At 49.0% G+C, this 13552-nt stretch overlaps 1 protein-coding gene across 8 annotated transcripts in view; it reads right to left on the bottom strand.

The window, feature by feature from the left end:
• Positions 1-13552, bottom strand: part of LOC138950918 (multiple epidermal growth factor-like domains protein 10) — a 59421-nt gene that overhangs the window by 32202 nt on the left and 13667 nt on the right. For all 8 annotated transcript variants that reach the window (XM_070322629.1, XM_070322623.1, XM_070322630.1 and 5 more), the window contains 4 exons: positions 9915-9987; positions 7714-7797; positions 7087-7215; positions 2995-3120 (listed from right to left, as the gene is read on the bottom strand). In XM_070322629.1, coding sequence (XP_070178730.1) covers positions 2995-3120; positions 7087-7215; positions 7714-7797; positions 9915-9987 — 412 coding nt within the window. The remainder of the gene's footprint in view (positions 1-2994; positions 3121-7086; positions 7216-7713; positions 7798-9914; positions 9988-13552) is intronic.

Genomic DNA, 13552 nt, shown 5'->3' with positions numbered 1-13552 from the left:
AATGGAGCGCTTGAAGCATTTAGGAACATGGCACTGTTCTAGCGACTTGTTGAAAATGTCCGTGAAGACTGGAGCAAGTTGGTCTGCACACGTCTTCAGAGTCTGAGGAGTGATCCCATCTGGGCCTGCAGCCTTCCTGGGGTTCTGAGCCAAAAACAGTTTACGAACCTCGCTCACTTGGATAGGAAGTGGGCCCAGAGGGAGGGACGTTAGTGAAGGTGGAGACGTACATCCATCTGAGGGTGAAGGGGGGCCGTAGACGTCAGTCATCGCAGGGGGTGAAGGTGGTAGACCCCAGCCAGCCGGTGATGGGGAGCGGCCGTCAGCGACGTCTGTCGACGCAGAAGGTGGTAGACCCCATCCCTATGCCCCAGTCATGGAGTGAGAAAGAACGTGCTGGGGCTGACTGGTTTTCAGGCTTCATGAAGAGACATAAAGACTGTATTTCTATCAGAACACCTGAAGCTACCAGTATTGGTCGTGCTACAGCGTTTAACAAAGCAAACATTGATGACTTCTTTCAGAAGTTGGGCACTGTAATCGACAGGTACAAGTTTGAGGCGAAGGACATTTGGAACGTTGACGAAACGGGGGTGGTGACAGTCCAAAAGCCTCGCAAAGTCGTGGGACCTACTGGTGCCAAACAAGTTGGATCGTTGGTGTCATCAAAAAGGGGACAACTAGTCACCCTGCGTGCTGCAATATCTGCAGATGGTCGTTCAGTTCCACCATTTTTTGTGTTTCCAAGGGTCAAGTTCTCTGACCATTTCCTCACAGGAGCCCCTACTGGATCTAAGGGAAGTGCACACAAGTCTGGTTGGATGACGGAAGAGAACTTCCCGAAGTTCTTGGAACATTTCAAGCATCACGTGAGACCTTCAAAGGAGTCACCTGTTCTCGTACTATTGGACATGTACTGATGTCCTCAACGCGAAAAGAATTTGTTGTCCTTTGATTCATTTTGTTCAGTTTTGCGATGCAAAACATAATGTTGTTTTTATTTCTGTTTCGGTCTAATAAATTCCGTTGAACTGAGTGCTCTCGTGAATCATTTCTGACATTCTGAAAGTGAGGGTCCAACTTGCCCCATACGTAGGGCCAACTTACCCCGACACGGGGCAAGTTGGACCCTGTGTCACTAGGTCTGTTTGCAGCCAAACTGTAAACAATATTACAATAGTTTGGCCACTTTTTTATATCACAAATTTGAGCAAGATATTAACGCTCATTTTAAACCATAAATCGTTTCTCTATCTCTCTTAAATTAGTCTCCACATTGGTTTAAGTGCAAAAGGGGGCCGACTATCCCCGGTCTCCCCTATCATGTAAATGAGGTCATGTAAAGCAAGTCTGGCAGGGACCTGTTTTTCCACTGCTTATGATGCCAAAGTCACCGAGACAAACGTCATTATAGAAACACAAACTGCGCTCGCTAATTACCCTCGATTAATCTTTAGAACTAACACGTCACGCCACACTTTCAGAGTGACGTTTCTTTGCTTTGACGTAATAGATTGCACGAGGCTTTAGAAGAGATCGATGTTCCAAAACAAGCGTCTTCAATTTAGCTGCCTCGAATGCGGGACATTTTCAGTAAAATACACGTAAGTACACGTAAGTATCTGTAGGATAAACAGAATACTACATGGCTTGCTGTGTCGTAACAGATTTACACTCGTTGCTTTTTCAAATAGTGAACAGCTCGCTTTCGCGCTCGCAGTTCAATATTTTAAAAAAAAACTCGTGTAAATCTGGTACGACACAGCAAGCCATGTAGTATTCTCTATTTATCCTACATACTGTGAGATACTACTCATGTCATAACAATATCGTTCACTCCACAGTTCATGTGAAGAGGTCATGTCTGGCAGGGACCTGATTTTACACTGCCCGTGATGCCGAGTCACAGAGACAAACGTCATTATTGGAACAATTAGAAGAATTTTAAGAAAGTACACGTCACGATATGCTTTCTAGAGTGACGTCTCTTTGCTTTGACGTCAAAGATTAACGGAGGTTTTTTGAGAGATCCACGTTCCATTTGAAGCGTCTTCAATTTGGGTGCTTTGACTGGGGGACGTTTGGAGCAATAAACACGCAAGTACAGTATATGTAGGATAAACAGAATACTACATGGCTTCTTGTTTAATACCAGTTTTACACTCGTTGTGTTGTTTAAATATTGAAAAGTTATCTTTCGCTCGCAGTTCACTATTTAGAAACATAACTCGTGTAAAACTGGTATCACATAGGAAGCCATGTAGTATTCTCCATGTAGCGCAGGTTTTTTGTCCCTGCTAAGCATAGCTCGCCGAGCTGCAGCAATGCAAACCAAGCAAGATAACATCTTACAATATACAATATTAACTCAAAAGAGGTAAAAGCATGAGTTAACTTAAACACGTACCAAAATTAAACAGCCAGGCTGCTCTGTGTAAAAAACAGAAGGGTAAAGTAATAGGTATATACATATTAATAGGTTACACACTCCGAGTTCTGATTATCTTGCATATTTTCCCGAGGGTCGATTTTCAGGCCAATCTGCTACCAAGAAAAAGCTTCTTTTTTTTAAACACAAGCAGCGGTATGTGTTTAACTGGATGAGTATTTTAAGTCCGTGAACAAGTCCGAACAGATCCGTAATTAATCTCTCTCTCTCTCTCTCTCTCTCTCTCTCTCTCTCTCTCTCTCTCTCTCTCTCTCTCTCTCTCTCTCTCTCTCTCTCTCTCTCTCTCTCTCTCTCTCTCTTTGTAATTCTGTCTCTATGTCTTTGCCTCTCTCGTTTTATCTGTGTCTCTCTGTCTCTGTCTCACTCTTTCCCTGCATGCGCGCACACGTTTGTGCTTAAATGCGTGAGTGCGACTCTATGTGCGTAAGTTTATATATATGTTTTGCTTAAATTCTATTAATTTTGAATTACGGCAGGCTTCAGACAGTTAATCGAAGGAGTATCTACTGTGTTGTAGTGCGTTTTCACTAGTTTTGTGTTCCTACCACAAATGTTGTGGACTGCATGAAAGCCAGCAGCACAGACGCAGCTTTTTGAAGTCTGGTTACAGAACGCGCCGCTCACGCAGGAGTCGTGGTACTGTCCACTGCAGTTTGCCCCTGTCTGCAGCACTGCAACAAAGCGTACATCAACATGGGTGGATGGGTAGCTGGGGTGAGTTGGGATGGGTGGCTGGGGTGAGTTGGGACGGATGGGTGGCTGGGGTGAGTTGGGATGGGTGGGTGGCTGGGGTGAGTTGGGATGGGTGGGTGGCTGGTGTGCGTTGGGATGGGTGGGTGACTGGGGTGCGTTGGGATGGGTGGGTGACTGGGGTGAGTTGGGATGGGTGGGTGGCTGGTGTGCGTTGGGATGGGTGGGTGACTGGGGTGCGTTGGGATGGGTGGGTGACTGGGGTGAGTTGGGACGGATGGGTGGCTGGTGTGAGTTGGGATGGGTGGGTGACTGGGGTGAGTTGGGATGGGTGGGTGGCTGGGGTGAGTTGGGATGGGTGGGTGGCTGGTGTGCGTTGGGATGGGTGGGTGACTGGGGTGCGTTGGGATGGGTGACTGGGGTGAGTTGGGATGGGTGGGTGACTGGGGTGAGTTGGGATGGGTGGGTGACTGGGGTGAGTTGGGATGGGTGGCTGGGGTGAGTTGGGACGGATGGGTGGCTGGGGTGAGTTGGGATGGGTGGGTGACTGGGGTGAGTTGGGATGGGTGGGTGACTGGGGTGAGTTGGGATGGGTGGCTGGGGTGAGTTGGGACGGATGGGTGGCTGGGGTGAGTTGGGATGGGTGGGTGACTGGGGTGAGTTGGGATGGGTGGGTGACTGGGGTGCGTTGGGATGGGTGGGTGACTGGGGTGAGTTGGGACGGATGGGTGACTGGGGTGCGTTGGGATGGGTGGGTGACTGGGGTGAGTTGGGACGGATGGGTGACTGGGGTGAGTTGGGATGGGTGGGTGACTGGGGTGCGTTGGGATGGGTGGGTGACTGGGGTGAGTTGGGACGGATGGGTGACTGTGGTGAGTTGGGACGGATGGGTGACTGGGGTGAGTTGGGATGGGTGGGTGACTGGGGTGAGTTGGGATGGGTGGGTGGCTGGGGTGCGTTGGGATGGGTGGGTGACTGGGGTGAGTTGGGACGGATGGGTGACTGGGGTGAGTTGGGATGGGTGGGTGACTGGGGTGCGTTGGGATGGGTGGGTGACTGGGGTGAGTTGGGACGGATGGGTGACTGTGGTGAGTTGGGACGGATGGGTGACTGGGGTGAGTTGGGACGGATGGGTGGCTGGGGTGAGTTGGGATGGGTGGGTGACTGGGGTGAGTTGGGATGGATGGGTGACTGGGGTGAGTTGGGACGGATGGGTGGCTGGGGTGAGTTGGGATGGGTGGGTGACTAGGGTGAGTTGGGATGGATGGGTGGCTGGGGTGAGTTGGGACGGATGGGTGGCTGGGGTGAGTTGGGATGGGTGGGTGACTGGGGTGAGTTGGGATGGATGGGTGACTGGGGTGAGTTGGGATGGATAAGTGGCTGGGGTGAGTTGGGACGGATGGGTGGCTGGGGTGAGTTGGGATGGGTGGGTGGCTGGGGTGAGTTGGGATGGATGGGTGGCTGGGGTGAGTTGGGATGGATGGGTGACTGGGGTGAGTTGGGATGGGTGGGTGACTGGGGTGAGTTGGGATGGGTGGGTGACTGGGGTGAGTTGGGATGGGTGGGTGACTGGGGTGAGTTGGGATGGGTGGGTGACTGGGGTGAGTTGGGATGGGTGACTGGGGTGAGTTGGGATGGATGGGTGACTGGGGTGAGTTGGGATGGGTGACTGGGGTGAGTTGGGATGGATGGGTGACTGGGGTGAGTTGGGATGGATGGGTGGCTGGTGTGAGTTGGGACGGATGGGTGACTGGGGTGAGTTGGGATGGATGGGTGGCTGGTGTGAGTTGGGACGGATGGGTGACTGGGGTGAGTTGGGATGGATGGGTGGCTGGTGTGAGTTGGGACGGATGGGTGACTGGGGTGAGTTGGGATGGGTGGGTGGCTGGGGTGAGTTGGGATGGATGACTGGGGTGAGTTGGGATGGGTGGCTGGGGTGAGTTGGGATGGATGGGTGACTGGGGTGAGTTGGGATGGGTGGGTGGCTGGGGTGAGTTGGAATGGATGGGTGGCTGGTGTGAGTTGGGACGGATGGGTGACTGGGGTGAGTTGGGATGGGTGACTGGGGTGAGTTGGGATGGGTGGCTGGGGTGAGTTGGGACGGATGGGTGACTGGGGTGAGTTGGGATGGGTGGGTGGCTGGGGTGAGTTGGGATGGATGGGTGGCTGGTGTGAGTTGGGACGGATGGGTGGCTGGTGTGAGTTGGGATGGATGGGTGACTGGGGTGAGTTGGGATGGGTGGCTGGGGTGAGTTGGGATGGATGGGTGGCTGGGGTGAGTTGGGATGGATGGGTGGCTGGTGTGAGTTGGGATGGATGGGTGACTGGGGTGAGTTGGGATGGGTGGCTGGGGTGAGTTGGGATGGGTGGCTGGGGTGAGTTGGGACGGATGGGTGACTGGGGTGAGTTGGGATGGGTGGGTGACTGGGGTGAGTTGGGATGGGTGGGTGACTGGGGTGAGTTGGGATGGGTGGGTGACTGGGGTGAGTTGGGACGGATGGGTGGCTGGGGTGAGTTGGGACGGATGGGTGGCTGTGGTGAGTTGGGATGGGTGGGTGGCTGGGGTGAGGTGGGATGGGTGGGTGGGTGAGTTGGGATGGGTGGGTGGCTGGGGTGAGTTGGGATAGGTGGGTGGCTGGGGTGAGTTGGGATGGGTGGGTGGCTGGGGTGAGTTGGGATGGGTGGGTGGCTGGGGTGAGTTGGGATGGGTGGGTGGCTGGGGTGAGTTGGGATGGGTGGGTGGCTGGGGTGAGTTGGGATGGGTGGGTGGCTGGGGTGAGTTGGGACGGATGGGTGACTGGGGTGAGTTGGGACGGATGGGTGGCTGGGGTGAGTTGGGACGGATGGGTGGCTGTGGTGAGTTGGGATGGGTGGGTGGCTGGGGTGAGGTGGGATGGGTGGGTGGGTGAGTTGGGATGGGTGGGTGGCTGGGGTGAGTTGGGATGGGTGGGTGGCTGGAGTGAGTTGGGATGGGTGGGTGGCTGGGGTGAGTTGGGATGGGTGGGTGGCTGGGGTGAGTTGGGATGGGTGGGTGGCTGGGGTGAGTTGGGATGGGTGGGTGGCTGGGGTGAGTTGGGATGGGTGGGTGGCTGGGGTGAGTTGGGATGGATGGGTGACTGGGGTGAGTTGGGATGGATGGGTGGCTGGGTGAATTAATTGGGATGGATGGGTGGCTAGGGCGAGTTGGGACGGATGGGTGGCTGGGTGAATTAATTGGGATGGATGGGTGGCTGGGGTGAGTTGGAATGGGTGAGTGGCTGGGGTGAGTTGGGATGGATGTGGCTGGGGTGAATTGGGGTGGGATGGTGTACTGTTGAGTTGATGGCTGGGTTGGGTGGGTGGGTGGATGGATGGATGCATGGGTGGATAGGTGGATGGTATGGTGAGAGAATTATTGATGAGTGGGTGGATGGATGCACGGGTTGATATATGTTTGGTAGAGTGGAAGAATGATTGATGAGTGGGTGGGTGAGTGGATAGGTGGATAGGTGGGTGGGTGGATTGGCGTTTGGTGAATGGATAGATATATGTTTGTGTTAAGGTCGATATGTTGTTTCACATTTAGTCCCCAAAAATGTTGAGATACAAGTTTCAAAGATTATATTTTGGATGGATGCATGATAGATGAATTCCTTCAACATATTGTGACCGATGAATTGATGGATTAATCGGTGGTTGTGTAATTGGAGAATGGATAGCCAGATTTTTTGTTGGATGAATTGATAGTGGTATAAGTGTAATGGTCGATGGCTGGTGGGATGCAAGGATGCAATATTGGATTGTCAGTATGTGTGTGTGTCCAAGATATTTATGAGAGAAAAAAGAAAAAACAATAAATGAGATTTAACTTGAACTTTCAGCTTTAGAGTCCTGACAAATCCAAGACGGCCATGACCAGGGCTAGGAGAGATGAGTAAAGATGAATGAGTTTTAAAATGTCCACTTACAACAGGTGAGCTTTGCCAGATCGCAGCTGAGGTGAAGTGATCCGGAGGGATCGGCGCACGTGGCCCCGCGGGTAGAGCATCTCCCGTTTAGGGCAGATTGTGCATGAGGCTTTTCTTGGTAGTGCATTACTGCAAGACAGTAATTAAATCATATACTAACAAGAGGAGCACATAACCACGCAACTCATTTTCGTCATACGTAACACGAATCCCACACGTTTTATCTGCTGTTACATGTATTCTCTCACACACACACACACACACACACACACACACACACACACACACACACACACACACACACACACACACACACACACACGTGACACACACACACACACACCTTACGCTATGCCCTGGTTTTATAAAAATCTAAATGATAAGTGTGTATAATCAACTTCTTACCAGTCGCTTTCTTCTTAAATGTACAAAAAGAAAGTTTCTCACTAATTACTGTAACCGGTCAAAATGTTAATTTTGGGTTATTTCCAGGTTGAAGATTTATCTTATTCCATTTAAAACCCCAGACAGACTTGTGTCGGTTCCTATGAGCAAGTACTTACACTAGACAGAAGGAAGGTAACTTAAATAAAGACAGACTACAAGTTTGAATGAAGGAAGGCTTACCCAACAGTGGGACAAGAATGCATGCAGCGATGAAGACTACCAGCAGTGCTGTCAAACACTGACGTTGCCAGTTCCGACACAGCTCTGAAATCAAATGCATTCTCTTTACTCATCATCTCTCACTCTCCCTTTGTCTCTCGTACATACCAATGCTGTGTCTGACAGACTGACTGACTGATTGACTATATTATTGTTCCCAGTACTAGTGACTATCTTGTACATGAAACGTTGATAAACTAAAAAAAAAAAAGGGTTTGGGGCAGGTGGAGGAAGGGGCAGGATGGGTTTATTTATTTTTTTATTTTTTGTATGGTCTCTTCAGCTGATATTGCTATTGGAGACCGCTGCAAGTGTGTTTCTTTTCTCAGTTCCCATGGCAACCTGCACGCTTAAAAACTATTTTCAATCAGGTCTATCATTGTAAAATGAAGGTTCTTAAACTTCATTACTGTCACACTTGTATTGTCAAATCTTGTTAAACATCTTGATCTCCTTTAAAAAGTTGCAAGTCTTGTCCGGGGGGACATTCCGGAATAAAACCTTCAGAGTTTTGTACACTGTAGTGTTTGTCACGAATCTCTTGAACGTCCACACAACCGCAACACGGTGGCCTAGTTAGAGGTAAGGCGTCCGCCCAGTGAGCGGGAGGTCGTGGGTTCGAACCCCGGCCGGGTCATACCTAAGACTTTAAAATTGGCAATCTAGTGGCTGCTCTGCCTGGCGTCTGGCATTATGGGGTTAGTGCTAGGACTGGTTGGTCGGGTGTCAGAATAATGTGACTGGGTGAGACATGAAGCCTGTGCTGCGACTTCTGTCTTGTGTGTGGCGCACGTTAAATGTCAAAGCAGCACCGCCCTGATATCACCCTTCGTGGTGGACTGGGCGTTAAGCAAACAAACAAACCAAACCAAACGTCCACACACTTGGCAAGGACGTGTTGAAGGGTAGGGACGGGAGGATGGCCATCCCTCCACTTGGTCACATACTAGAAGTCAACGCCCTGACTGCTTGCTGTGGTGAGTTGGACAGACACTAGTGGCTTTTAATAAATTAATTCTTCAACAGATTCCTATCATGCACAAAGAGTACACATGCTGTCAGTTTTTGGAATGGGTTCAAGTGGCAGGATGGTCTTATCCCACGTACACGCCAGGCCAGCTCTTCTTCTTCTTCAGCGTTCCAGAAATTCTGGTGACGTGTGAGCTCGCTTGCCCATTTGGGTTCCCCACACTATACTCTGAGAGCATAGTCAGCTTCACTCCGCTTTCGTTGGGTAGGCATGCTGGGTATTTTCGTGTTTCCATAACCCACCGAATTCCCACATGGATTACAGGATCTTTTCCGTGCGCACTTGGTCCTGTGCTTGCGTGTACACACGAAGGGGGTTAAGTCACTAGAAGCTAGGTCTGCACATAAGTTGACCTGTGTGATCGGAAAAATCTCCACTTTTAACCCACCACGCGGCAGCGACCGGGATTGGAACTCACGCGTGACCTCCCGATTAGGAGGCCGACGTCTTACCACTGCGCCACTTCGCCCGTTAAGCCAGGTCGAAATAGTGAGCTGAAAAGTGTTGACGTGAAGGAGTGTGTCTTTAACTAAACTATCGGCTGAAGAATGTTGTTTGTGTGATTGTTTGTTTGTCTGTCCATCCTTCTGTCTGCACTCAGATCCCTGATGTTTATGGGCCGATTACACTGACATTTGGTGTGTAGCTTAGCAGTGGGGTACATGGGATCTTAGAAATGCAAAGGGTTCCTAACTTAAAGGGAAGAGGGAATACGCCGAGGACACTGATTGACGAAGACTGTTTGCATGAGCTATAGCGGAGCCAAACTAAGAACGATTATCATACTGTTTGTAAAGTGAATTCTGTCCCCTTGATGATAAATCGCACAAGGCAGAGCGGCATTAGATCGACTTGAGAAATTTTCTTCCCGATAATACATGATAAAGAAGCATTCTTTGTTGCCAAACTGTGGCTATAGTTGGGGACAGAAGTTCACCAAACGTTGGGAACACACACGGTGGGTGTTAGCTACGGATACGATTTTTGATCAAACGCCACCCTTAATGTTGTTCCCGTTTACAGTTAAATTTCTATGGACAGTACACACTTACAAGTCCTTGACAGTACTATACAACAATCAACTACAAACTTCGCTATCGTCTATTGTGCTTATACTTATAGTGATACTCACGTGAGTGTATTGTTACTCTCAGGCTGAAACTCGTAATTGGACAGCGCACACGGTACCCCGGAAAGTCAGTACCCTTTAACAAGATGAATAAGCAAAGATATTACTGAATCGTTTAATGCATGATGTGGCTGCAACATAATAGTGTAAGCTTAAATTTTAAACAAATTCTTTCTCTCTTTGCATGTCTTATAGTATTTTATGTTTTTGTAATGTCTGTCTGTCAGTCTCTGTCTGTCTGACTGACACACACACACACACACACACACACACACACACACACACACACACACACACACACACACACACACACACACACACACACACACACACACACACACACACATACACACACACTACAACAGATCGTCGACGACTCAGAAAGTCATTCGAGTGAACGCACAACTCGTAAAGCAGGAGAACACGAATTGTCAAGGCAACACTGTAAACTTAAGTGTTCCACTTTTGAAAAAACACTTTTTGTAACCAGCTGTGAACACTAGTGTTTACTGTGTGTGCTACTCTTCCTACTAATGTACTATATTCCACTGTCTTCAAAACTGGTTACACTGAAAAGTGCGTTTAAAAGTGAAACACTTTAGTTTTGAGTGTAAGCCTGACGGGTGCAATCACCTATAGTGGATAAGACACTGGCCTCCAAAGCTGAGGGTCGTGAGTTCGAGTCCCGGTCGCGCCTGGTGCCGTTTAAAAGTAGATATGTTTTTTCCCCGATCTCCCAGTTCAACTTCCAGCACACGTGCTAGTGCCTTATCCCCCTTTGTGTGTACACGCAAGCGCAAGACCAAGCACGGTGCGCACGGAAAATATGCTGTAATCCATGTCAGAGTTCGGTGGGTTATTGAAACACGAAAATACCAAGCATGAAATCCCACGAAAGCGGCGTATGGCTGCCTAAATGGCGGGGTAAAAACGGTCATACACACGTGTACAAATAGTCTATGGACCATTTCGAAGCTGGGTTGGGAGAGGGGAGGAAGAGATAGCAGACTCTCTGTTTCAGCGCACCGCGTGACACCGCTAGACGCGTGAAGATTTTCTAAATGTGACCCTCCACCACGGAATACGTCGCCTGTCACCTTTGCATGATTTTTATATTTTTACATTTTCTTAAAGAGTTGTTCATGCTCTATCCAGTGGTGAAAGCCGTTTTGGAAACGAGCCAAAACTTTTTGAGTTATAAGCCTGTGACTAAGGACTGTGTCCCTAACACTGATACGTTAAAATTAATATTAAAAGTCCTACGGTTTTGAGCCATTAAGGACTTGAGTGTTTGTCCGCTTTCAAAAAGAGGAAAGAAAGAAACAAAAAATAAGGAGAGGAGGGCAGGGGGTGGGGTTGAGTTGATAATGCTCTGTGGAATTTGTTAAAATGAAAAGTAGTTAAGATGTTTCTTGGTAAGAATTATAAGTCTGTATTCTATATCTTGAATAACGGGCTTGTAATATTATTTTTATTTTATTTCAAATCGAGTTAAAAAGTGGAACCTTTCAGGATCACCAATAAAACCAAATAGATGAGCAAGTAAGAGGAACACGAACAATAAATCTCAAAACTTTTTACAAATAAAAGGATTAAGATGTAAGCCACGAAGGCCGTGGTAATAAAAACAATATGTACAGTTTGGCGACTAGTGGGCCTTGGGTGAGGATATGTTGTCTAGAGGGTAGTCGCTGGAATCAGGAGGGATGGCGGGAGCCACTCGACCTCAAACTGAAACACGCTGATGTGATAATCTGGGCTTAGTTATACCCACAGCCCCATGTCCGAGTCCCTGACCAGTCGGCACAGCAGCAAGCTGTGTGACCAGCCTAGAGAACTGCTACTGCGCAGATAATCCTGGGGACTCAGACCATGGAGCTGCATATGGTCATATAAGGTTTTAAAGGTAATTCTATTTGTAGCGCATGGAGCGAAAATGTGTTGAAATGAATAGGGTTCTCCACAATGGCAGGACTTGTTAAAGATATGGAAGCGGCAGCCGCCGGCACGGAGGCGTCTGAAGATAGTGAGGAGGTTTGTTGGGAGATCGGGGTGTAGATCGTTCATATCAATGGGTTGATAGGACAGAGATGTTACGTACTGACTTCGAATGAGTTTACGGATTTTACTGTAGAACTCGGTTACTGAGTAGCCGATGTTAGTGTTAGCTGGGCTATATTCTGCCGCTTCTTTGGCAGCGACATCCGCCAGTTCATTTCCCCGGACCCCTACGTGAGAGGGGACCCAGAGAAATGATACGGATGTGCCGGATGAGATTAACTGGTGACATATAAAGAGGATTTCTCTTTGTAGCTCTGCCCGATTTGATGTGTTTCGATGCAGAGCTTGTAATGAAGAGCGCGAGTCAGAGCAGAAAACTACCGCACGCGGTGTGACTGGGAGGTCATTTATAAAAGTGCATGCCATGAGCAAGGCAAATAGCTCGGCTGAGAATATGGAGATGTCTTTATTAAGAGTATATTTCCTTGAGATTTTGAGATCTGGGATCACAAAGGCGCAGCCAACGCTGCCGTCTGCAAATTTGGATCCGTCAGTAAAGACTTTTAAATGCTCCGAGAATTTGTAGTTTAGGGTTTCTTTTGTAACAGTAGCTAGGTAGACGGGGTTATCTTTTTTGGTAGTATTATCTTCACTGTCGTATATGATAGTAGGGGTTTCCTCAAGCCAAGGCGGGTAGGAGGGCGGGGGGACCCTGGCCAGCTCACTGACCTTCACCCCGCTATCGGCTAGAATGCGGTTTACTGTGTCGGATAAGGGTAGCGTTTTGGCCAAGAGTTGAGTGCTATGTTTGGTGTTGGCCTCATAATTTTGGTGCTGAGGAAAAAAGTCAGTCAGGACCTCGCAGGCAGAGTTCTCTACCGCGTGGGCTCTGACAGCATACTGAGCTGAACGGAGTTTTATCTCATCCACAAGGGGCAGCCACCCACACTCGCTGTAGACTCGACTCTTACTCGCTTGTTGGGAGAGTCCCAGAGCTATTTTGAGCGCCCTGCACTCTATAATAGCCAGTTTTTTCATGAGCGCCGGGCGCGTCGCGAAATAAGCTTCGCACCCGTAAAGGAGCGCTTTGAACTTCGGATAAGGCGCTATATAAATAAAGAGAATAAAGGGAGGCGGGAGCGAATTAATGCCCGCACTACCTCTGTGACACACTTACGTCCTCTGGCCCAGGATTGGGACGCCAGGTAGCGTATGATATAAAGATCCTTGTTGGCCTTATTGATCAGATGTTCGATATGACTGGTCCAGTTAAGTCGGGTATCGATGATAACGCCGAGGAACTTAACTTCTGAGCTCGGTTTGATAATATCACAACCTATCTTTATACTGCAGTTCCTGTACAGTTGTCTACGGGAGACAACAAGAAAGACTGTTTTATTTGAGGCTAGTTGGAAGCCGTTGGTGTACATATATTGACAGAGGTTGTCGATTTTAGTTTGGTAAGAAGATAAGTCAACAGTGTTGGTAACTCTGTTATGGCGTGGTCTATTAGTGTCTATTAAGGCGAGGTCGTCCGCATACAGAAGTACACTGGCACCGTCAACCTTAACAGAAGTAATGTCATAGAGCATGATGCTGAATAAGTTTGGCGCGATGATACTGCCCTGGGGAACCCCCAT

This window comes from Littorina saxatilis, linkage group LG16, assembly GCF_037325665.1.
Source record: "Littorina saxatilis isolate snail1 linkage group LG16, US_GU_Lsax_2.0, whole genome shotgun sequence".
In the NCBI taxonomy this organism is placed as follows: domain Eukaryota; kingdom Metazoa; phylum Mollusca; class Gastropoda; order Littorinimorpha; family Littorinidae; genus Littorina; species Littorina saxatilis.
Note: the sequence above shows the minus strand (reverse complement) of the source record. Positions and strands in the feature narration are given on the sequence as shown.